Source organism: Sapajus apella, unplaced genomic scaffold (assembly GCF_009761245.1).
Source record: "Sapajus apella isolate SASKATOON/1434 unplaced genomic scaffold, GSC_monkey_1.0 scaffold62, whole genome shotgun sequence".
Taxonomy (NCBI): Eukaryota; Metazoa; Chordata; class Mammalia; order Primates; family Cebidae; genus Sapajus; species Sapajus apella.
In genome coordinates, this window is record NW_022437002.1 from 19,708,055 (window position 1) to 19,730,903 (window position 22,849).

General features: G+C 54.8%; 1 protein-coding gene across 1 annotated transcript in view; it reads right to left on the bottom strand.

Annotated features, from left to right (window-relative positions):
- Positions 1-1,270: 1,270 nt before the first annotated feature.
- The window catches only part of TRABD2B (TraB domain containing 2B), a 224,890-nt gene continuing 203,311 nt past the window's right edge, over positions 1,271-22,849 (bottom strand). Inside the window, exons 5-7 of the mRNA XM_032247518.1 lie at positions 18,517-18,607; positions 15,233-15,502; positions 1,271-6,847 (exon numbers count right to left, since the gene is read on the bottom strand). Coding sequence (XP_032103409.1) covers positions 6,643-6,847; positions 15,233-15,502; positions 18,517-18,607 — 566 coding nt within the window. The 3' untranslated portion in view covers positions 1,271-6,642. The remainder of the gene's footprint in view (positions 6,848-15,232; positions 15,503-18,516; positions 18,608-22,849) is intronic.

Here is a 22,849-nt window from a genome sequence, read left to right on the forward strand (position 1 = left end):
CTGGTAGAGGCTTCTGGGGCTTTTGAATAAAGACCTCTTCCTCTCTAACCTTCTCAGTGACCCATTCCTCCTTCCCCCCAATTTCAGTGACTAAGTTTCTCCCCGGTGAAACTTGCTGCAGGAATACCTCATGTGGATCTCAGTCAGCTGGCCCTGGACGGCATGATGTGCTGTGATAATACAGATATGACAGGTTTTATCTGGAGTCTTCCCTTCTTTCTTTCCTCTCCATTTACTCCATCACTCTTCCACAAGTCCCCACTATATACAGTGTCTGTATGGCCTACATAAACCACTGTGCTGAGGCTGGCTTCACAGTGAGGCAACTCATGGTCCTGGCACCAGGAAGCCAAGGGCAGAGTGGGCACTGCAGATCATCTTAGGTGCTGTGAGGAACAGCGAGCTGTGGGAACAGAGGGGAGGCGTGGCTTGGGGAGTTGAGGAAGGCATTTGCATCAGATACCATTGGAGCTGGGTTGTGCAGGATGTGTAGGAGTTCAACAGAGTGACGGGCAAGGTGTGAAGAGGAAAGCCTGGCAGTGCTGTGGGAACAGCAAGTGCAGAGGCAGCAGGTGGTGAAGCAGGGGATGGAGCTGGAAAACGCTGAGGCTGCCAGTGACTCTGGAGTGTGAAGTGCTGTGGGGGGGAATTGGCGAGAGATGGCTTTCTTGTAGGAGGCATGGTTAGGGACCAGATCTCAGGAGGGCCTTGTGTGACCTTTGTCAATATTCAGGAGACACTGAAGGATTTTCAAAGCAGGGGAGATACGTGGTCACTTTCGTTGGTTGGCAGCGCTCTCTGGCTGCCCAGGGGAGCGTGGACTGAGGAGGGCCTGGCTGCAGGTCACAGGGGTCAGGTAAAGGTCTGAGCCAGGGTGGAGCAACGGGATGGGGGTGTGTATAGGAAGAGGTGATCAGGAAGAATCAGCAGGTCTTGGTGAGTGAGAAAGGCAGAGAAAGGGAGGCCCCAAGCCTGGGCCCCAGGTGTGAGCTGTGTTTAAAGTCACTGAGCAGCTCCTTCTCCACATTGTTGGGCAGCTCAGTCTGGCTGGGGTGAGGGTATCTGGACCTCACTTGGCATATGAGGCCTCTCCAGCCATCGGGCTCCTGCTCAAACCACCCTCCCAGAACCTACCCGATTCTGTGCATGAAAACACGGCCCACTGCAACTCCTCTGCTCCACTGCAGGCCTCAGCCCTCATAGCAAAGGCAATTTTCCTGAACATTCCTTGGCAGGAAGAGAAGAGTTGTCACACAGAAACACTAAGCCATTGAATTCATAATATCTTTTATTAATATATTATGCTACAAAAATATTTTTGGCAAAATAACATTAATAGCATCTTTCTTTGTCTTCTATTATACTCTTAAAGAACCCTTCATGATAATTCACAGAGTGAGGGGCAGACGTGATGAGAGAACATCACAGATACTTTTCAAATACATCAATCCGAAGCCTGTGCCACACAGTGAATCAAGTTGGGGACTGTCTGTGAGCTCGGTGGGGCTTAGGAACGGGGCTTCCTCTGTTCTGCGCTAGAGCTTCCTTTGGCTGAATCAGCCCCTGCCCACCCCAGCCACTGGGGACCCAAGATGTCTGAGAGCCCTTTGTCCCTGGCAGCTCACCGGAAACATCTTAGACTTGGATCCCGTTCAAAGCCCACTTTCCCCACAGCAGGACTGGGATGAAGGCGGCCTTCGAGGCATGCCACTCTATCGGCTTTCCTGCCTCCACATGCTTCCAATCCCACGGCAGCCTGGGGGTCCTGGGAAGAAAGCCAAGCACCTCACCTCCATAGAGGCCCAAGATTGTCCATGTCACCCTGCCCTCCAGCCCCAGAACCGCCCAGGCAGGAAACAAGGTTTTCATTTGACAGATGAGGAAGTGAAGGCTCAGAGAGGGACAGGAACTTGCCCAAGGTTACCCAGCAATGTGAAGGGGTAATCCAGGTTATCTCCAGAAACGAAGAACCCAGCTCCTGCCTGGAGAAGGGCTGAAGAGAGCTGATGCTCCCTGGAAAGGGCCAGGGAGGGGGTCCGTCAGTAATTGTGAATTCTTTCTTTCCTCCCCTAGCATCAGGGAGTGGGGCAGAGCAGCAAGGAGCTCTGGGTTGGGCCGTGGGCCTGGGTTCCAGTCCAGCCCTCCCCTACCTTTTGGAAGTTCCCCTGCCCCAGGGCAGCACGCAAGCCCAGCTGGGTTGTTGAAGGGGGTGCTGTGAGGGTTGGTGGTTGTGGGTGGAGGGGGGAGACTGGACTGGTTCCTGAACCTTACTGGTTTAGACAGCCAGCAGGGTGATTTTTTTTTGGCTGCTCAGATGAATTTCTGGAAAAATAACAATGTTCACAGAACCTGAGCACTGCAGAGCCAGGGAGGACCCTCGATGTCATATACACCAGGCCCTCGCTAAGACGCCAACTCTCCTACCATGTCTTCAGCCAGTGGGCACACTGCCCCTGCTCAAACACCTCTCCTGATGGGAAACTCTCCACCCTGGGGTCTCTGGGCCATTCCTGGACAGCTTTGGCTCAGTGGAAATTATTCCACTGGCGGAGCTAAGGTCTGCCTTTCTCCTTCTTTCCTGCCTTCGTTCCTTTCTTCCTCTCCTTCTTTCTGCTTCCTTTCCCTCCTCTCTCTCTACACATATGTTGAGCACTACTTTTGTGTCAGATGAGGATACAAAAACAAATTCACCTGACCCCTGACATTAAGCTGCTCACAGTCCAAGAGAGGAGCAGATACACGACTAGACAGACACAACACTAGGCAGTGGGTATTGTGATAGATGCTAAGAGAGCACAGAGGAATCAGAGGGGGCTTCCTGGAGGCGGAGCTATCTGTGTTGATCCTCAATAGATGAGTAGGTACATGGGAGAGAAGGGAGTTTTCAGGGGTAGGGAGCAGGATGTGTGAAACAGCCTGTTGATTCTAGAGCTGACTGCACCTTGGGCTGGCCAGGCACAGGGTGAGAGACATGAGAGACGAGGCTGGCAAGGTCAGCAGGGTTGGGTCATGAAGGGTCTAGAATGTCAGGCTGAGGATTTTGGTTCTTATCTCATAGTCACTGAAAAACCACCAGCAGCCCCGGTCCTGCTGTCCGTCACACAGGAGGCCATTACAGCTGCAATTCCCTGGGAGAACTTCTCTTGTCCTTCACGGCATTTTCAATAGACTTTCCTTTTGGTAGAAGGACACTGCCTCCTCTTTGGGATCCACTGTGACAATGGCACTGGGCTGGTGATTAGGCAAGTGGGACAAGGGGCCTGAGTCCCTAGGCTTGCCCAGGTCTAGCTGATGCCAGGAAGTTGTGATGGCACAGTATTTAACATGAAGGAAATGTGCTTAGGGTCTTTCAATGCAAGGACACATTTGCTCATAGTCAGCACAAGGTTCCATGCCTCCTAGATCCTGGGTCTCTGACTCTCAAGGCCAGAGGGGTCCTCAGCGGCCCTTTGCAGCTCCTTGGCAGCCTGATTCTTCTCCCTCCACTGTGGATGACGGGGCTCTCCCTGCCTCCATCTGGCTGTTGGTGCATCAGACCCACCACTGGAAGAAGACCTGGGGACACGGCCATTCTGACATGCCCCAGAGAGCCCTTCGATAACATGGTCAGCTTTTGTGAGAGATGGACCAGGCCACACTAACTGGTGGCCCATCTTTAGCAGAGACCATTCACCTGCTGCGTCTCAGGCTTTCATCTTTCCTGCCTGCCTCACGGCCAAACATAAAAGTCTAAGAAGTGCACACAAGGTTCTCAGAGGAACAGGAGCATTTTATGAGGCTAGGCGCAAAGAACGTTTCTGGAAGAAATGTCAATAAGTGGTGTATAGATCGTGCCAGAGGTGTGGGTGGCTGCTTATGGATGGTGGTTCTCTGGCCCAGGATGAGAGAAGTCAGGCGCTCCGGCCATGCAGATTCCTGCATATGTGCCTCCAGTCTTTTGTGTCATAAGTCAGCAAGCTGAGTTCCTTTCAGAACCTTGGCCAGCTGGTGGTCCTCAGGGATCAGTGAACTTTGGTACCACATGTCTGACCGCATTGGCTTTTGCCCTCCTGCAGGTACATGTCTGCCCCATCAGTTAGTCCAGGTGTCTTTCTTTAAACGCTTGAATTAAGGTAAGGGAGAGTATAGGATCCCCTAATCTGCCCAGAAGATGGATCTGGGAAAAGACTAGGGCTGAGTCTTCCTGAAGTCAAGGGCCAGGACAACATAACCTAGTACTGGGCTGCTTGTCCCATCTTGATAATGAGTTCCTCTGGGCCAAAAAGGATGGCGAGATTCAGCTCCAATGCCAGATTCAGCCTGGCATTGCGTGTGCTCAATAATTACATGCTACATTAATTTACCTTCTTGGCCCTGTGCCTGGCACAGATCTGGGCACATGGTCAGGTGCCTGGACTGTTTACCCACATGCTTCTTCATCTTTAATTAACCTCAAGCTCCATCTCAATACATCTCATGCCATACTCTGCCCCAAACAGAGAGGAATCTGGCCTGTGTGTTTCTAATTCCTTTACACTTATCTCATCCAAATAGTGCTCTGCACGATCCGTTTGATGTCCAACTTCTGAGTCTGCTTTATAAGTCACTAAGCCCCTTCCTGCTCAGAGATAGGAAGTCGCATTTTTGCCAAGGATAAACCAACTCCACTCTGGACTGAGGTCAAGTTCAGTTTAGAGCATGGTGCCCACAGGGCTGGCTGAGCACTCTGAGGCAGAGCTCCAATCTTCTGCTGGGTCTCAAGCTTAAACACGTCCATCAGGGCTGAGCCATAAAGAATTCAATGGCCTGCCAAGATGCCCGTGGGACTCCTGACCATCTCATGAGCTGCCCAGAATTGTGCCATCTCAGAAGGCAGACAGCTGCCAAGCTGGAAAGCATGGCACTACTGGGGCCAATCAGTTGCCATCAAGCCTGCCAGGGAAACCCAGGAAGCAGTAAAGCTGGGCACACTGGGCTGGGAGTCAGCAGGCCCACCTGGCTGTGCAGTCTTGGAGAAGTGTCTCCCCTCTGTGGGCCTTATTATTCCTCCTGCTGTTACTATTTTCCATCAGGTGAAGGGTCCTTTCTGCTCTCAGGTTCCAGGACTCTGTTACTGAGGCACCAGCCCCACGGCGTTTCAGGCCTGAGAGTCAGCCCACCTGGGTCCTCTGTCTCCTCAAGCCCCTCACCTTGAGGAGCAGAGGGGCTAGGTAAGTCTCTCAGAGCCCCTGTCGCTTGCCTCCCCACTTGGGGGCTGTGCCTCCCCAGGTGCCCTACAGCTGTGCCCCCCTCCCAGCCTTTGATTTGGCAGGAAAGCTTCTCATGGGCTCTGAGATCTGGCAAGTCAGGACATGCAATACGTGGCACACGCTGTTGCCAGAGCCCTTTGACCAGAGGGACCAACATAAGCAGCTGGCCAAAAGGTCTCTTGCTACAGTGAAAGCTTGTGCTGGCCTCAATTTGGGCGAAATCTGCCTCCCTTGGAGCTTCCCTGGCAGAGAGAACGTGGCAGAACATGGAGCAGGAGGCAGGAATCATGTTGCATCACACTGATCTGGGGCCACATGCTGGCTGGGGGATCTTCAGCCAGTCCCTTCACCTCTTCGGGGGACTCAGTTTCCTCATCTGTGAAATGGGGTAGTCGTATCTCATAGAACTAGCGTGAGGGTCAGGGAAGCAAGTGTGCAAAGTGCTTGGCACACTTCAGGCTTTGGACAAATGGCAGCTCTCATTTCTATGATCATGATGTGATGCCCAAGCCCCTGTCTCTAAAACCGCCCTCCTGTGCCCACTCCAGTCGCTCAGTCCAGCTCACTCCATTTTAGCCGGGACTTCAACAGTCTCTCCTTCAACCCACGCTGGATTCATGACACCAGAACAGAGAGGTCTGGATTCATGTCCTCGCTCTCCCACTTGCCGTGTGACCTTGGGCTACCCACCTGGCTCTCTTTGGATCTCAGTGTATTTGTCTGTTCCGTGGGGTGGGGACTGCTTTCCTCAGCACCAGCATCCCGCACTCCACCCGACACCAGCGCTTTGGCCGAAAACACTTACCGAGAGCTCTGGAGGGCCAGTTCACAGACACTCAGCGGGTTCAAAATAGCAGCATTCTCTTTCCTAAATGAACTTCCCAGGCCACGGGTGCACTCAGGGGAGGGAGGATGGTCAGCGTTCACACCTCTGGCTCCCAAATCCAGCTTCACAAAAGCTAAGCCTGTCTACCTGCCCCTCCCGCTGGGGGCCCCACAGTGGGAGAAGCCAAGCCCAGACCCAGGAGGCTTTGGTGATTCAGGGGAAAGCCAGTTCAGAGCCACAGTCCACAGGAGATCACAGATGTCCTGGGATCCCCTCCCGGGCTGGCACCAGGGCTAGGGGGTTATAACATAGGCCACATGAAAATAGTTTTATCGGTAGAATAAATACATTTTTCTTTTTTAATATGGACACGTATTTTACAAAAGAGCCCCATAGCACTATGGGAAATTAAGATCCTTCCTCAAAAAAGAAGATGTAACTTGGGTACAGTAAAGCTCTAGTGTCTAGCTGATCCCATCTGGACTGCCCTCGACGTGTTGGGCACACCGGAGGTGGTGGCAGGAGCGGTGGGGTGTGGCTGCAGACCCCTGTGTCCTTTCTCTGGCTTCTCCACTTGGGTGGCTGAGGTCAGGAGGGTCCGAGGCTGAGCAGCAGGAAGCGGGCAGCGATGGTGGTGGCGACGGCGGGGAGGAGGCCCAGGGTGGGTGCCGAGCTGCTGGCGGGCCCTGGAGGGTCCTGCTGTTGTAGCTGGTCTGAGAGCTGGAAGGGGGCCTTGGCGGTCCCAGAGCTGTGGGTGGGCTGCAGGGGCAGCGGGGGCAGCGAGGCGGTGGTGCTGCAAAGGAGGAAGCACATGGCAGAATGACCGTCGGCAGCCTCGTCCTGGGCGGGAGCCTTGGGGCTCAGATCTGACTTTTTCAGGTCTATTTTGCCTCATACAATGGAGAAGGGAACAAGGATCTCAAGCAGACAAATCAGGCAGTCCAGAGCCACACAACCAGCCTGGCTGAGGTCCAGAGTACATACTGACCCCTGTGCCAGGGTCTGGGGGATGGACCAGGCCCTGGGAGCCACAGGCCTCAGATGATGTCACCACTGGAGAAAGTGGATCCCAGGCAGAAAGAATAGTGTTTTGGGAAGATACATCTGGGGTCCCAAGGGGTCGTCAGGCATCGAGGTACACAGGTGCCCTGCCTGTTGGCTGTTCTCCCCGTGCAGACCACCAAGACACGCAGAGAACAAGACAAGCAGCAGCACCACGATCCCTGCCCTCATCATCCTAACTACTGCTTGTTGAGCATCCATCATGAGCTCAGCACTTTACAAGCAACATTTCTGGTCCTCACAACGAGCCTTCAAAATGGGTCTTGTTGCTCCCTTTCCATGAATGAGAAAACTGAGGCTCAGAGAGGCTACATGTTGGCTGGGGAGGCCGCCTGGTGGCCAGGTCCCAGAGGAAAGCGGGAGCGGTACGCCAGGGGGCAGAGCCCCAGGTCTGCCTTACTTTGCACAGCTGCAGGATGTGTTTAGTGAAAGGTGCAGTCCTTCATGAATTTACAAAAACAGAATCCAGTTTCGGAGACAATAGGTGACATTCTTGGCTCAAGAAAGCCTATGTGACAGACAGAGAGAGACAGAAGGAAAATCAGTGCAGAAGCCTCCTGGCAGGCTGACCTGAGCCCAGCACGTGGTGGCCTTGGGAAGCTGGAGGGAGAGAGTGGGCCTGGGGGCACTCAGGGCCGGGCTACCGGCTCAGGTCCCAGAAAGAGACACATAGGAAATGGATGGGCAGAGACAGACAGAGGCTACCACAGGCACTGAGGAGGGAGTGGACAGCTACAGAGGCCTAGTAGAGAGGCCACAGGTCAGGAGTCTGACAGGACACCTGTGGATGAGGGACAGGCCTGGGATAGAGAAACAGGCTGGGCCCAGAAGCAGGGGCCACGCCGACCCTCAGGAACCCTGGGCAGGCAGGAGGCAGATGGAGATGCAGATGCAGACAGAGCAGCCCACAAGCTCTGTCACACAGAGGGGCGCACTGGGGCAGCGGGTACATGAAGGGAAGGCCAGGAGGGCCTCCCGGAAGAGGGGAGGCCACAGCCAGGAAGGCAGGGTGAATTTAGTGTGAGCATGGGGGAGGGCACTCCTGGCCGGTGAGAAAAGTACGTACAGAGCCCTGCCCCTGCACCGGCTCTGTGTGAAGCACTCTGGCCACTCCTTAACCTTTAGGCCTCTTGATGACACTGGGAGGCAGGGATGACTGTTGTCCGCATTGTACTTAGGAAGAAACCGAGGCACGGAGGGGTTAAGTGACTTTCCTCCAGGACACAAAAAAGGGCCAGGATCTGAACTGGGCACACAGTAAGTGCTCACTAGCAGACGGGTGGGCAGGAAGCTTGTCACTCCCTTTGGGCTGGCCAGCCTAGAGGGTAGGCTGTAGAAATGGAGCAGGGCAGTCTACGTGGGGTCTGCACCACGAGTGCCTCCCTGCCACGCTTCCCACTGCTTGCCCCTCCCCGACAGGCTGCCCTGGGTCACCAGGGTTGCATTTCCTGGGGCTGGGTGGTGAGGTCCTAACAGCTGGCCGTAATCACAGTGGTGAGAGCCTGCAGTCATCACCACCAGAGCTCGATCCAGGCCACTGTCCTGGCCAGACACCTTTCACACAGCCCTGGCTCAGCCTCAGCCAGGCCGGGTGGGCAGGGGAGGGAGCCCGGGGCCACCAAGCACGCCCCTGATCCATATGGGCTCTCGGCTCGGGAGCAGGCATCCAAATGGCCTCTGGGCACCCTGTCCTGGCTTGCTGTACCTCATTAAAGAGAGGGCCCCGTCCCTCTCTCCCTCTCTTCGGGTGATGCTCTGGCCTTCAGCCCCCACTGCAGCTTGCATAATGAGGCTGGCTACATTCAGCATCGTTATTAATATTTTTGTGTCTGTGTCTCTGCTGATAATAACACCTTCCACTTACAGAGCACTTACAGTATACTGGCAGGTACTGCTTGGTGCTATTCATGTGTTATATTACGATTATTCCCCTTTCTAAGGTGTGGAAACTGAGCTTGAAGGACTTCAGATTTCTTGCAAGAGACAGGATGTACACGGGGCAGCGTCTCCCCAGCCTGATTCGTCCCTGACTGAATGGATGAGCACGCCCCTGACAGAAAGCCCATGAGTGAAGCGTGGCTGCTTCTGGCTGAGATCTCTCAAACCCGCAGGCGGAGGCTTGCCAGGTGGGGAGACTGAGGCTTCATGTGGCCTGAGCCCCTGGAGGGGATCAGTGCCTGTGCCAGGCAGGAATCATCACTTCAGCCCCTTTTCTCCCTTTCTCTTCTAATGAAAACAAAAAACAGAAATAAAAAAAAGAAACCCTCACACAAAACACATAAAAATGTCCTCCTAGCCGCTGCTCCATCATTTCAGCCTGAGCGGCTGTTGGCTTGGAGGCTGCCTTCAGGAGAGTAGGCTGGTGTGCCCCTGGAGGTGCCCGGAGCTGGGCCCCCACCGTCAGAAAGCAAGACCAAGTAGGAGTTATGAATACTCTGTCTCACAAGGTGCCCAAAGGCATTTTCTTTCACACTTTGAAAACTAAAGATGAAAACTCCCTCTTGGAGCCTGAACAGGCTTTTTATTGCTTGGAAGGAGTCCCAGAGAAATGGGGTAGGACTGATGTGGGGTGGAGGACAAGCCCCTCCAAATGCCCCCAGCCCACCTCCTGGGACTGACTCTGCTCATGAAGCTCAGCTCCCCAGTCCAGATCCCCACCCCCTTCTATGCTCACACTGGGGGAAACTGTCTCATGGCAAAGTGGCCTCAAAGCCAAACCAAACACTGCAAGTGTTCCCAGGCTCTGCAGATGGCTGGCACCAAGAGGCCAGGTCTGTTCTCAGTCCACAGGGACCCCAAAGTGGGGAAGAGGCCCTCTGCCTGGGCAGAAGGCAGAAGCCCGGCTCTAGCCTGTAGTATGTTCCTGGCTTGCTGTTGACTTTGGACAAGCGCTGTCCTCGAGACCTTGGTTTCCCCATCAACACGATGAACAGGAACAGACCCGTGAACTTTAAAATGTTTCCCAGCAGCAGAAGCCAGAGTCAGATCTTAGGTAGAAGCCCAAGGCAGAGATCACAAGCCCAAGGCAGAAAGCAAGGCTGTGTGTGTCTGAGACACTGTCAGTTGTCTGCCTGTGAGGCCCCTCCAAGGGGCTCCCTGGAGAGGGGGTGTGTCTTGGCACTAGAGAGTCTCTGAGAGCCATCCCAGGGTAGGTTCTGTGTATCCCCAGCCATCTTGCCAGTACAAGGGGCTGGTAGGCTGTGCCGTGAATGACCTCCTAGAGAGCTTCAAGGAGATACAGAGGGCCTGGGTGGTGGGTGGCCCTCTGCCTGGGGATAGAGACCTCAGTGTGATCACTTAGAGGAGACCCTACTGTGATGCCAGTCTGAGGCCCAGCCTCTCTGGGCCAAGCAGGTCGGATGGGCAATCCAAGGCAACTGGTTTGCCTGTAGCTCTGGATATCTAGGGCTTTGCGATAGCCAGGGCTCCTCCTGCCTCCACACTTGCATCCACATGGTCCTTTGTGCTGGGAATGCCTTCATGCTTCACGCAGCCTCACCGCGCCATTACTGACTGATCCCATCTTGAGCACAGGGCAGACAGGCATGCTCTCTAATAGCTTCATAGCAGACCATAGCTGGAAGGGCCTGTCTGTCCCTGAGATGGGAAGCTGGGCCCAGTGAAGAAGTAGGACTCACCAAGGTCACTCAGGAGAGCTGAGGCAGGGTCTCTGGACTGCGTCACTGCACTGGGAGCCATCTCTCTCCCTAGCCATGACCCGAGACTCTTCCTGTTCTTGTCCCTCACTAGCTCTAAATGCAGTATGTGCCCCACGTGTTCCTGTTAAACAGCACCCACCCAATGGCTCATTTAAGGATTCAGGCTGCAGCCCTTCCTGCTAGGGTCGGGGGCTGGGTCATCTCAGACCGGAGACTCTGAAAGTCACAGGTGTCAACATGAGCTTCTACTGTTACTGAGTGTTACTGGTGGTCCGAAGCCAGTTTAAAGCTTACGAGCATCATCTCACGTAATCTTGAAGCCTCAAAGCAAGTAAAAGGGGGAAGTGGATTTGAACCCCATTCTGACTGAATTTATCTGTTTTTATTCATTGGATGATCCCGCGTCCCATTTCTCATTGAGGCATCTCCTATCTCTAATCTGATGGGGTCCTGGCCTCACCTGGAGACTCTGCCTATCTGTGTTATGGGGAACTGGAGCTGGAGAATCTGGTGACGGGAGGGAGACACTGTCTCTTCCCCTCTTTGAGGGCTGGAGCCATCTGCTCAAACCTCAGGGGAAGCCAAGACTCCGAGGGCAATGACCCTGGGGCATGTGTGTCCTGCACCCCCTCCTCCTGCACAGTGGAACCCACCAGGGCTCTGCATAGGTCTTGTCACCCACTTCTGTGCCCTGCTTTGGGCCATGTCTGGCACTGGGAAGACATTCTCTTCCCTACATCTGGCCAGTATGCCTTGCCCGAGGACTTCCGACCTAGATGGCTCAGACACTCCGATCCCTATTTATGCAGCTCACCCTCATATCCCACGTCAGCTGTGGACCTGGAGAATAAGAGCTGGCATGACCTCCAAAGAACCCTCAAGGCCCTAACTGCACAAAAGGAGAAACTGAAGGAGTGCTACGGGTCCCATACTGCACAGCAATGACCTCTGCCCTGTTTTAGAGCCCCCTGGTTACAGCCCGGCCCTTCCCCCAAGCCTGGCTCTCAGAGGCAGGGGTTCCCCAAGAACGTTCTTCCACTGCACAGCCATCTGCAGACACACTTTGTCCGCCCTTTCCGTGGGTCCCCATGAACCATCCTGCCATGGGCTACTGCTTCTCTAAACTTCCTCCAGTGTGTTTACGTCTCGGGTAATGAGGGACAAGGGGGACGCCAGCCTGTTCCAGGTGGTATCTGGGACAGGCACTCGCAGGCGCATCCCTGGCTCACTCCCTCCTCCTCACATTCGCTCCCAGCCCAACCCCAATCTGATCCTCAGGGCCCACCAGCCACCAAAAGCGTGAGTGAGGACTCGCAGTCTGTGCTGTTTTTTCAGGACAGGGGCACCCAGAGGTACTGCAGGGAGGAAGGGAGGGCTCAGCTAGGCCGGGGAAGGGGAAAGGGCAACCACGTGCTGCTGGGTGATGACAGCGACCCTTAGCATCAGGCAGGTCTGCTTGACTCTCTGGCCTTAGGCAAGTTATCTAAGCTGCTGAGTCTGTTTCCTCCAGTGTGAAATAGGCCTACCTTCCACAATTCCGGACAGAAAACGGGACAGAAGGGAGGCAGGTGTCTGCCACAGCAGGGGAGCTTGGCAATATGCACTGGCACCCCACTCCAAGCAGAGAGAGGAGCAGGACGAAGGTGTGGAGGGGGGACAGGTGAGGACAGGGCCGGCAGACCCCGAGGAAGCAGGGTGATGGCTGAGGCAGAAAGAAGGTGAAGACCCTACATCTGGGCTGAGCAGCAGCATGGCAGGGGCACTGTAGGACCCCAGGCTGAGGAGCAGCCATGATGGACGGCATGACTTGGGGCCAGGATGACAGGTGCAAAACAGGCTGGGAGAGGTGATGGGAAGGAGGCGATGGCTCCAATGGGGTTGTAGGAGGAGGAAAATCAGAAATGGGAATGAAACCTCCCCCAAAAAAGGTTTTGTTAAAAGAACTACCAATGGGCTCCGGTCACCCCCAGAGAGCTCTCATCTGCTCCTCTCAGAAACTTGGAAACCTGGGGACTGCCGGAGGGTGGAGTGAGTCCCCTGGGAGCAATGGAGGCTGTGCCCTGCACCTGGGCCTCTCAGGGAGCTCAGGGCCTGCTCCCCTAGAAGCAGCGAGAAGTTTCCACAAACAGGCTGCTGGGCGGTGGTGGAAACTTTCTTCTCCAACCCAATCAGATGGAAGCAAGTTAGCCAGCCACGATTTACCTGTGGGGATAGAGACGGGGCTCCCTTCTTGCCAAAGAAAAGCTGTTTTCTTCTCCTGAAATCAGGCCCTGTGTTTCAGAGCTGTGTGTTGTGAGAAGGAAGCCGTTTGGAGTCATTTGCTGAAATTTGCCTTTCAGACTTGGTTAGGGGCTGGAGGTCTATTGCTGGAGCTGACAGCCCAGCTTCCTGTCACCCCATGGGCTGGTCCCACCACTGGTCAGGTCTCCTGATCACCCTGGTGTGTTGATCAGGGCTCTGAGTGACCAGCCTAATTGAAACTCTTAATGGGCTGCCAGCTCCTTCACTTGCCTCCAGCCTCCTTGGCAGCCTGCAAGCCCTCCCCGCCACTGATGAAAGTGACTCTCAGTAACTCTACGCCCTCACTCCTGATTAGAAGGGGGCTGCTCATGCTGGGCACGTGACCCAAATGTGTCATAGCCAATATAGCCACAGTAATGCCTCTGCCTGAGGCAGGCAGGGTGATATGGTTTGGCTGTGTGGCCACCCAAGTCTCATCTTCAGTTGTAACTCCCATAATTCCCACATGTTGTGGGAGAGACCAGGTGGGAGATAATTGAATCGTGGGGTGGTTACTGCGCACTGTTCTCGTGGTAGTGAGTAAGTCTCTCGAGATCTGATGGTTTTATAAGGGGAAACTCCTTTCGCTTGGTTCTCATTCTCTCTTTGGCGGCTGCCAGGTAAGATGTGGCTTTGCTCCTCCTTGCCTTCTACCATGATTGTGAGGCCTCCCCAGCCATGTGGAACTGTGAGTCAATTAAACCTCTTTTCTTTATAAATTACCCAGTCTTGGGTATGTCTTTATTAGCAGCGTGAGAACAGACTAACACACACAGCCAGGCTATGCAGAAGTCCATTTCTCAGAAACCCAAGGTGCACTGAAACCAATGCCCAAAGGATCCATGGGCTTGACTCTTACTTGCTGGAAGTCTTTTAAAGATAGTGTGTACCCCACAATTTATGATAATGGGCTGGAGCATATCAATATTGTGTCAGTGGCTCTGAGACCTGGCTGTAGGACATTCGTGCAGTGCAAAGTGCAAGAGGCGGCCGCTGGTTCCTTAAGTGACCCCGGTCAAACCCTCCCCAACTTGGGCCTTGGTTCACCATCTATAAAGGAGAGTTTAGTCAGGTTTCCCAAAGCTGCTCAGAAGAGTCTCTGGATCTTAACATACAAATTCACAGGCCCTTGTCCTGCACATTCTGATACATGAGCGCTGCAGGGGGGCCTGAGAATCTGTTTATTTATCAAGTAGCCAAGGTGATTCTCTCTAGGGTTGCAGATGAAAATCCTAGACGGTGTTCTTATGGGTCCAGATGGAGACTCGGAGGCCCTCCTCAGATAGATATTCTGAGATGGAGACTCTATGACTGCTGGGCATGGCATATTTAGGCTGGGCCACTGCAGTGGGTAGGACTCTACCCCATCACTGACAGTCCCTCCCTGGGACACTCCCCGTGCTCTGGCGCCACTGTTCACTACATACGGAGGTTCTTGCCAAAACGTGGGATCTAGGGAAACTACTCTGTACTGAGACTGCAGGCAGGGCTTGGAAGACAGCGCCCTGGTCACAGCAGGACTTTGGAGACAGACAAGCTGAGGCAGGTGATACAGGTGGTAGGAGGGACATCTAGGAAGAGGACAGAAGGGTCTTCATGCATGAGGATGATTTCTCGTATCTGCCCATTTTCAACAAGGTATATCACAAATCCCCCATCCGCTCTGGAGACAGAGCCCACAGCTTCAAGGCGACTGATCACCACCTGCCCCATCTCTTTCTCAGAGCACAGTTCCCTTTGCAACCTCCCTGTCATGGTGTCAGCTACTCACACCTTCTAGGCACGGGGAACTCATGCCTTTTGGCTTAGGCAGCTTGTTCCATTTTCTCCCAGTGTCCCCTCCAGTCCATGGGACAAATGGAGCCCTATCTGTACAGGTGTGTCCCCAGAAAGCTACGTGCAAAGTGTATTTGTGCACTGCACCTGAAGAAAGCTTCTATTTCCTCACCTTTAAGATGCAAAGAATTGTACTTGTTGAATAGAAGTACAATTGAGAATAAAACTAAAAAATTAGATGTGAATGTGCTGTATAAAGCTACCTGCCACACTTCCTTAGAGCAGGGCTGGCCTGATGATGGCTGGCCTGATGACAGCGTGCCCAGCTGTGGGGGGTTCAGGGTAGACTATCGGGCGTGCAGACGCCCAGCTCCTGGGCAGACCTGCCCTCCCTGGCTCACCTGTCCTCGATGCGGACCCAGAGGTCATTGAACTGCCGCGGCCGCTGGTGTGTGCTCTGCCTCTTGTGCCACTTCCTCTGCCGGCCAAACTCCTCCAGCTGGCTGAGGCTGTCGGGGAGCAGGAGGTGTGGGGACAGGGCTGGATCCTCATCCTCCGGTGGGGCGGTGGGGGTCACGGAGGGTGCTGCTGGGACGGCGGCAGCTGGGGTCACTGGGGCCGGGCTCGTCGAGGTCCTCTCAGGAGAGGGCGCTGGGCTCTGGGGTACAGGGCTGGAAAGAGGTAACAGCACATGGGGCACACGTGTTGGAGAATGTCGTCCATGTGTGGCAGGGAATACAACACGATTCAGTGGGAGTGTTGTCATGGCAGGAGAAAGTGTCAGGGTGCCCCCGCAGGGCCTGGGGACAGCAACCTGGAAAAACCTTGTCTGGTACTGAGAGCCATTGCTTTGAGTCATGCTTTCATTTGTTTAGTCGACAGATATTTACTGAGCACCAACCCTGTCCCAGGCGCTTTGTTAGGAGGTGGCTATCAGCATGATGGGAACCGACAACGTCTCTGTCCTCTGGGAGCTTACATTCCAAAGCAGAAGACAGAGTCAAACAGGGGACACCAGCCGCCGCCAGCTGCCGAGGAGCAAATGAAACAGAGACAGGTGTGAGAGTAGGGGTGAAGAGTGCTGCTCAGGGAAGGTGGTCTGGTCACCAGCAGGTGACATTTGAGCCCAGACTAGGAAGAGGTGAGGGAGTGAGCCCTGGGCAGGTCTCTGGAGCATATCTGAGCTGGTCAGGGTCTCATTTATTCAACAACTCTGGCTGAGACTTCAGGTGAGTTCACTAACCTCACTGCGCCTCAGTCTCCTACTCTGTGAAATGGGGGTGTTGCAGCCGGTACCTCCCAGGGTACTTCATCAGGTTTATGAAGGTAAGCACAGACAAAGACCGAGAACAGTGTCTGGCAAACAGTAAGCAGCCAAAACATTCAGGTAATGAATATTATTAGCATTGTTTGTGTGGTTTATTCATCCAACCTTCCCTTCATACGTTCAGTACACAGTTCCTGTGCACCTTTTCAGTGGAGCAAGGACAGGGTTCAGTATCGGAGTTTGAGCTGGGGGTGGACTGGTGTGGGTCCACAGCCCAGCCTCACAAGGTGCAGGCGGTGTGACAAGGGCAAGTTACTCCATCGTCTCAAGCAGCGATGAGCTACAGCACAAGAGTAATAATACTACCTACTTCATGGGGTTGTCCTGAGGATGGATGAGACGAGGTCTTAACGCAGTGCCTGGCACAGAAGCCTCTCTTGGATGTTGGCCCACAAGCAAATAGACCTGGCTGTCAGGTAGGCACTAAGGTGTCATTTGTCGCATTGTGGAATTCATATTTTTTACAGGGGCATGCACCTGGACCGCTTAGCCCAAGGGCATCCTCTACTTTTCTCCCTTTTATTCTTTCCTCCCCATGGCCACAACAGATCTTGTTTTAGAGACGTGTGACCCCGGGAGAAGGTGGGGAATGGTTTCAGGAATTGTGGCTGAGTGGGCAGCTTGCAAGGTTAGGCAGTACCCAAGACAGCAAGAAGTCCTTCTTCCCAGCCCACTGTCACGCAGTGTGATGGGCAAGGAGCCTCTCTCTTTGAAGGAAAGAAGACACTCGGTTCAGCCGCTCCTCCCCCACCCCCATGGCAACCCCAGATTCTCAGGGTCCAGGCTGCCTGGAGATGCCGCAGCTGCTGGGGAGATAATTCAAAACAGTCAGACAAAAAGCTAGATCCAGGAAGCACCTGTGGCCGATGATGGTTTGTATTGTTGGAGCCTCCTCAGCATCCCCGCCCCCTCCGCCCTGCCAGCTCCGTCGCTCCCCCAGGCAGGGGGCTAAGGCTGAGAATCCTTGGAGCAGAGCCCATGGGGGAACTGTGGCAGACCCCCTCCCCTAATGTCTGGGCTCTGAGATGAATAGCAGGTTCGCTAGCCTCACTGGCCTGCCTGCCTCCCCTGCCCTGGCCGGAACAGACGCAATGAGCTTCAAGGGGAAGGTCCTCGGGGCTGTTGGGGTGAGGGATGGGGCGAGGGGAGAGGAGGGGAGCTTGAAGAAGGCTTTGTCCCTGAGGCTACCTTGGAATCCCCACCCCTCAAACGCATGCCTACCCTTGGCCTCCAATACGAACTAATGTATGCTGGGCTCAAATGGTTCAGGCAGGAAGAGCAGCCTTGTCAGTTTGACTCAGAAGATGAGAAGAGATGGGCGACTGGGATGAAATCCCCATGTGAGGTTTTATCCAGAGCTTAGTCCACCCTCAGAGCTGGTACAGGGAGTGGCTGGGAGTTCAGGGAGGCCTTAGAGCCAGACTGCTACTTACATCAGATGCTATGTGTCCTTCTGCAAGTGACTTCACCTCTCTGGGCCTCAAGTTCCTCAATGATTAGGTGGGGAAACTCACAGCTCTGACCTCATGGGGTTGTTACGCAGATTAAATGAGTTAAAAAGTCTTAGAGCCTGGTACAGAGTGAGCAGCTAATAAATATTGGCTATAAGGATCCAAGCTTCTTTCAAACTCTGGGTCTTTATGCTGGAGCACAGGCTGCATGGAACCCTGGAGTCTGAGGATCTTGTCACTGACCTCCGGGGCTGCCCGGGACCTAGAGCCTGGCTCTCGACGACACCTTCTGTGCCTGGCCTGGGCGCTGTGGACCCACAGATGGACTGAGCTGGTCCCTCCCTCAGGTAGTTCCCAGACTGTGGGGGAAGGGGTGGAAGACCTGGCAGGAATAGCAGGTGGCCACTAGTGGCTATTGAGCAGAATGGGTGTGCCCTGGCAGGGAAGTCAGGGGTGAGGGGCATAGCCAGAGACAGCAACAGAGAAGGTGAGGGCCAGGTGTGGGTCGGGCAGCAGGGCTGCCACAGTGTGGGGCTGTGACCCAGTCCTCCTAGTACCATCTGGATTCAGGGCCAGGGAATCCACAGAATCTTCCCGGCAGCACCCAGGAGTTCTACTGAGTCCCTCCACCCCCGACCCAACCACCAGCTCTAAATCCTAAGCACCTCTCCAGTTCTAACGCGGCTCCCACTCCCACCCATGCTCTGGCCCTGCTGTCACCTCCAGCCAAGATGGCTCACCAGCTCCTTCCCAATCTCCTGCCGCCAGCCCAGTCTTTCCATTCTTGCTGCCTGGTAAAGCCCCACCCCTACCTCACCAGAAGCTTCTTCACAGCTCTCCTGAAGGCCTGGGCAGGAAGGCAGGGCCAGTCAGGCCCAAGGCACCCCCAGATGCCCCGGCGGCTCACCTGTGTATGGCCTGCCCAGCGGGTGTGTGGTCCACCTCCAGCCCTGCCTGTCGCAGGATGTCGATGACGGTGTTGTTCCCCAGAAAGTGACCTGGAACACGAGTGACAAAGGAGGGGTCAGTCACCAGCCACAGGGGACTGCCCTGGCCATCCCCTAATGTGTCTGGGCCAGTTACCTATACCAAAGCCAATGCCCCAGACTCTGAGAGGCAGTATGGCATAGAAGGTAAGACAAGGTCCTGGTGCCATCCTGCCTAGGCTCAAATCCTGGCTCTGCCGCTCATTAACTGTATCTCCCTCTGCCTGTTTCCTCATCTGCAAAGTGAGAATGGCTATAATAGCAACCTCCAGGATTGCTGTGAGGACTAAAGAAACAGACACCCACATGTAGTAAGGGGTCTCCATGCTTTCTGCTGTATCTCTGTGCCTCTTACCATAAAGCTGACCGAAGTCCCTGACTGCACAGGCTGAGACAGCCTCCAGCAGTCACTCAAAGCCCAGCTCCAGGCAACCCTCAAGCCCCTAGCAGGTCTATGGCTCATCTTGATAAGCTCTACCAGCAACTCAGGCCTCCCTTAGCATGAGAGTGGGGTTCTATATGTTCATGTGGGCCTCCTCACTCAGCTCCCAGAGAGCAGAGATGGCATCTGCACTGCCCGACACAGGCCTGTCACCTGCTGGCTGGATGCACAGATTCACTGGCCCAGTATTTGTGGAGAAAACACTGTGGGCCAGGTCCTGGGACTCACTGAGGTGTAAGATCCCAGCGGGGGCAACCAAAAAACCCCTGGTGATTGCAGGGCCTGGCAGACACTGACAGTGGCCTCGAGGAGGCATAAACACAGAACTGAACCCTTCGGAGGTGTGTGTGGGGAGAGAGGCTGGCCTCCTTCTCAGTCCCCTACTCACTATTCATTCATTCAGCAAATATTCATGATACCCCTGCTCTGTGGTCAGCTCTGCGCTAGGCAAGGTGAATACGGAAACGGGTGAATTAGTTGAAAGCCCCAGATGGGAGTAGCAATTGCCTTCCTGTGCTGGAATGCAGGCTGAGGTCTGAGTACTCAGGGGAAGCCTCCCCTGGGCTCTGGTTGGGGAGAATCCTCAGGAGACCCAGTGACTGTGGACACAGGAGCTGCTGAAAGTCAGCAGTCTGGGACGCCCCTCTGCTTCAGGGGCCTCAGTCTCTCTAACCTGCTCAATGTGGACACTGGGTGCTTGTTCAGGGCCCCTGGGTCCCTCCTGCCGTGGGCCTGCCCTGTGGCCCCACTGATTCGGGCAACACTCTCCCCTCCTGCTCACTGTTCATCCCGCACCCTAGGGGGGATCCCTGCACTGTTCCTCTAATTGCCTGTGAATGGTGGTGACAGGTGGAAGCCGGAAGGTCAGCATGCTGACAGCCCCAGGGAGGTCCAGGAGAATGGAAAGTGGGCAGGCTGCTGGGGAGCAGAGATGCTCCGGCTGGGGGAGCCAGCGAAAGACTGCACAGTGGCTGGTGGCTGGAGCAGGCAGGGGAGCCAGTGTAGGACTGCACAGTGGCCGGAGCAGAGGGCGAGCCGTGCCGCTATCTTGCCCCGCCAGCCTCGCACACCTCTGGGCTTCACAACTCCCCAGGAATTCCCCCAGTCCCGTGACCTCCCTGTTGCTGGCCGTGCCCCACCGGAGCATCTGGAGGCCTTGGGCCTGCCTGACCATGCCTGACGGTGTGCCCCGTGGCTGGCTGACCCTGCCTTCCTGAAGTCCCACTTGAGAATCACTGGGAAAGATCGCTAGGCTCGGGATGTCAGAGGGCTCTAGTCCAGCATCCACCACACTTGCCCGGAGAAGTCGAGTGTGCCCATCACCCTCTAATGCCCTCAGTTTCTTGCTGTGCATGGTATCTATGGGCTCTTCTGGCTCTCAGAGCCTATGGGGAAGGTTTTTGTTTCATTCCAGGGACCCTTATGAAGAGATACCTCCCTCTCTATTTCCTTTCCCTACCTATTCATTTCATTCATTTAATGAACACTGCCTGGGTACATATCTTGTGCTGGGTAGTGATGAATAGTCAGGGTCCTTTTCCAGGCCCTCACAGACTTGAGGATGGGACTCCTGTGATCCACGCACTAAGTACGATGTAGAGGGAACTGTCCTCACAGGAGGCTGTGGGGGCACACAGGGGGCCTCTAAGCCAGCCTGGGGTCAAGCAGACTTACTGCAGGGGCACTGCTAGCTGCAGGGTGGGATGAGAGTTATGGAGGTGAGGATGGGAATGGGTGGCACCGTGGGGGAAGCAGCTCCACACAGGGGAACTGCATGTGCAAAGACTAAGAGGTGAATGAGGCACATTTGGGAAGCTAACTGCGGAAGAGGCATGGCCAGCACAGCATGAGCAGCCCTTCCGGAGCTCTGGCCCTGACCTAGTGCTGTTGAGGACAAAAGATCCAGGCTCCTGCCAAGGCTCTGCATCTGCGCCTCAGCCTGTGATCCTAAGCAAATGGCTTCCCTGCCACCAGCCTCAGTTTTCTTGTGGGTCAAATGGGTCTACAGTTCTTTGGCTGACTCCTTGGGGCAACGGTAAAGCCCTAATGAGGCAGAAGGAGTGGGTGTCCTTTGGAAAATTCCAGAGTGCAGTACTGAGTGCTGGGCTGGAGACAGTCCCTGGCGGGGCCACAGTCATCCCCTCTTGCTTTCCCCCACTGCACAAAAAGGCTGGAAAGGGACGGGAGAGGCAGCTTCAGCACACAGGCGGCAGGAGCTCTCTTGCCCGCAGCTCTTGGACTCTGCTCCTGGCAACAAAGGCAGTTCCTTCTCTGCCCTCACGGAGACCTGTTCAAAGACAAGGCCTCCCTGCCCAACAGTGGTCCTTGCGCCTGCCCAGAGGATTTCAAGAGCCGCCAGGGAAAACAGCCCTGCCTTGGGCTGTACAGGAGCAGCAGCAAATATTTAGTGACTGCTGTGTGGCTGCTCCAAAAGGAGCATTTCTGGGGCCGAGTAGAAGAGACGCTCAGAGGGCCCAGGCCCCAGCGCGGCCCCGACAGTGCGGGCCTCACCGGACACCCGCTGGATCCCGAGCACCGCGCGGCTCGGTTCCCGTGTCTGGCCAGTGCTCCCATCCATCCCTCAACCTCAACCATGCCAGACCTTTATTGCTCTCTGCAAGACCCCAAATGGAAGACATTCGGTGCTTTCAGAAAATAAAACCACTCAGGAATAATCCTCTCAATTCCCATTCTCTCCTTCTCTAACCCATACTCACCTTCCTTTCCCTCTGCCAGGGCAGGCATGGTCACCTCCACTTAGGCGGCTACTCCCTGCGAAACTCCAGGAGGTGCCATTCCATGTGGTCCGTGCCCCAGAACTGTAGAATGCTGTTCCTGCACCCTGCAGCTGGGCTGGCAACACTGGCCACTGCCCTAGTGCTCACGACTCCATTCCATCCCGGTTCTCACTGCTTCTCCCCCTGCCCCATCGGTCCTCTTTCTCCTGTCTAGTCAGTGTGGGAGCCCTGGGAACCTTCCCCTTGGCCCTCTTCTCACCCACACTCACATCGTCCACCCTGATGGTTGTGGTGCCCACACAATGCACAGAGCATTTGTCCAGCAGCCTATTGGACATTTCCACCTAAATATCCTCAGAACCTATGGAATCCAACTCATTCTTCTCTGCAAGAATGTCTGTCTTAACCAGGCTCTGCTATCCAACCTAAATAGGTCCTGTCTTGATTCTCCTCCCTCCTCGTCTTCATACAATCAGTTCTCAGAGGCCCCCTGATGTGACCTCCTAAAGGTGCTTGATTCTGGCCCAGCTCACCATCACCTTCTGCCCGAAGCACTGCAGAAACTGCTCTCCTCGTTCCCTCTAGTTCACACCCCAGAGCTGACTTTGTCAGAACGTGCTCCCCTAACCAGCCACCTGAGGAGGATCTAAGAGCTTTCTGAGGGCAAGGGTCATGCCTGATTCATCTTTATCCCCAGAGATTAAAAAAAAAAAAAATTCCCCAGGTCTGGCATGTGGCAGTGGCTTTGTGAATGTTTGTTGAATGAATGAGTGAAGAAACCTGTTACTCCATATCCTTTCCATGATCTCATCCTATCCCCAGGAGACCTGAGCTCATAGTGCTCCTCTTCTTGTAACTCAGCCCTGCCCCTTGGTGGTGCTCCTCCAGATTCCACCAATCCCAGGAATTTGGCCCTCGGACCAGCCCCTGAGTCAGGGCTCAGTGCATGCTGTCCCCAGGGGCTGGCAGAAAGGGACTATGCTTGCCTCCAAGGTCAGAAATCCTGAAATAGCTGCCACACCTATCTTGGAACTTGCAGGGAAAGTCATGGAAAGGCTCCAGAGGGGCCCCACG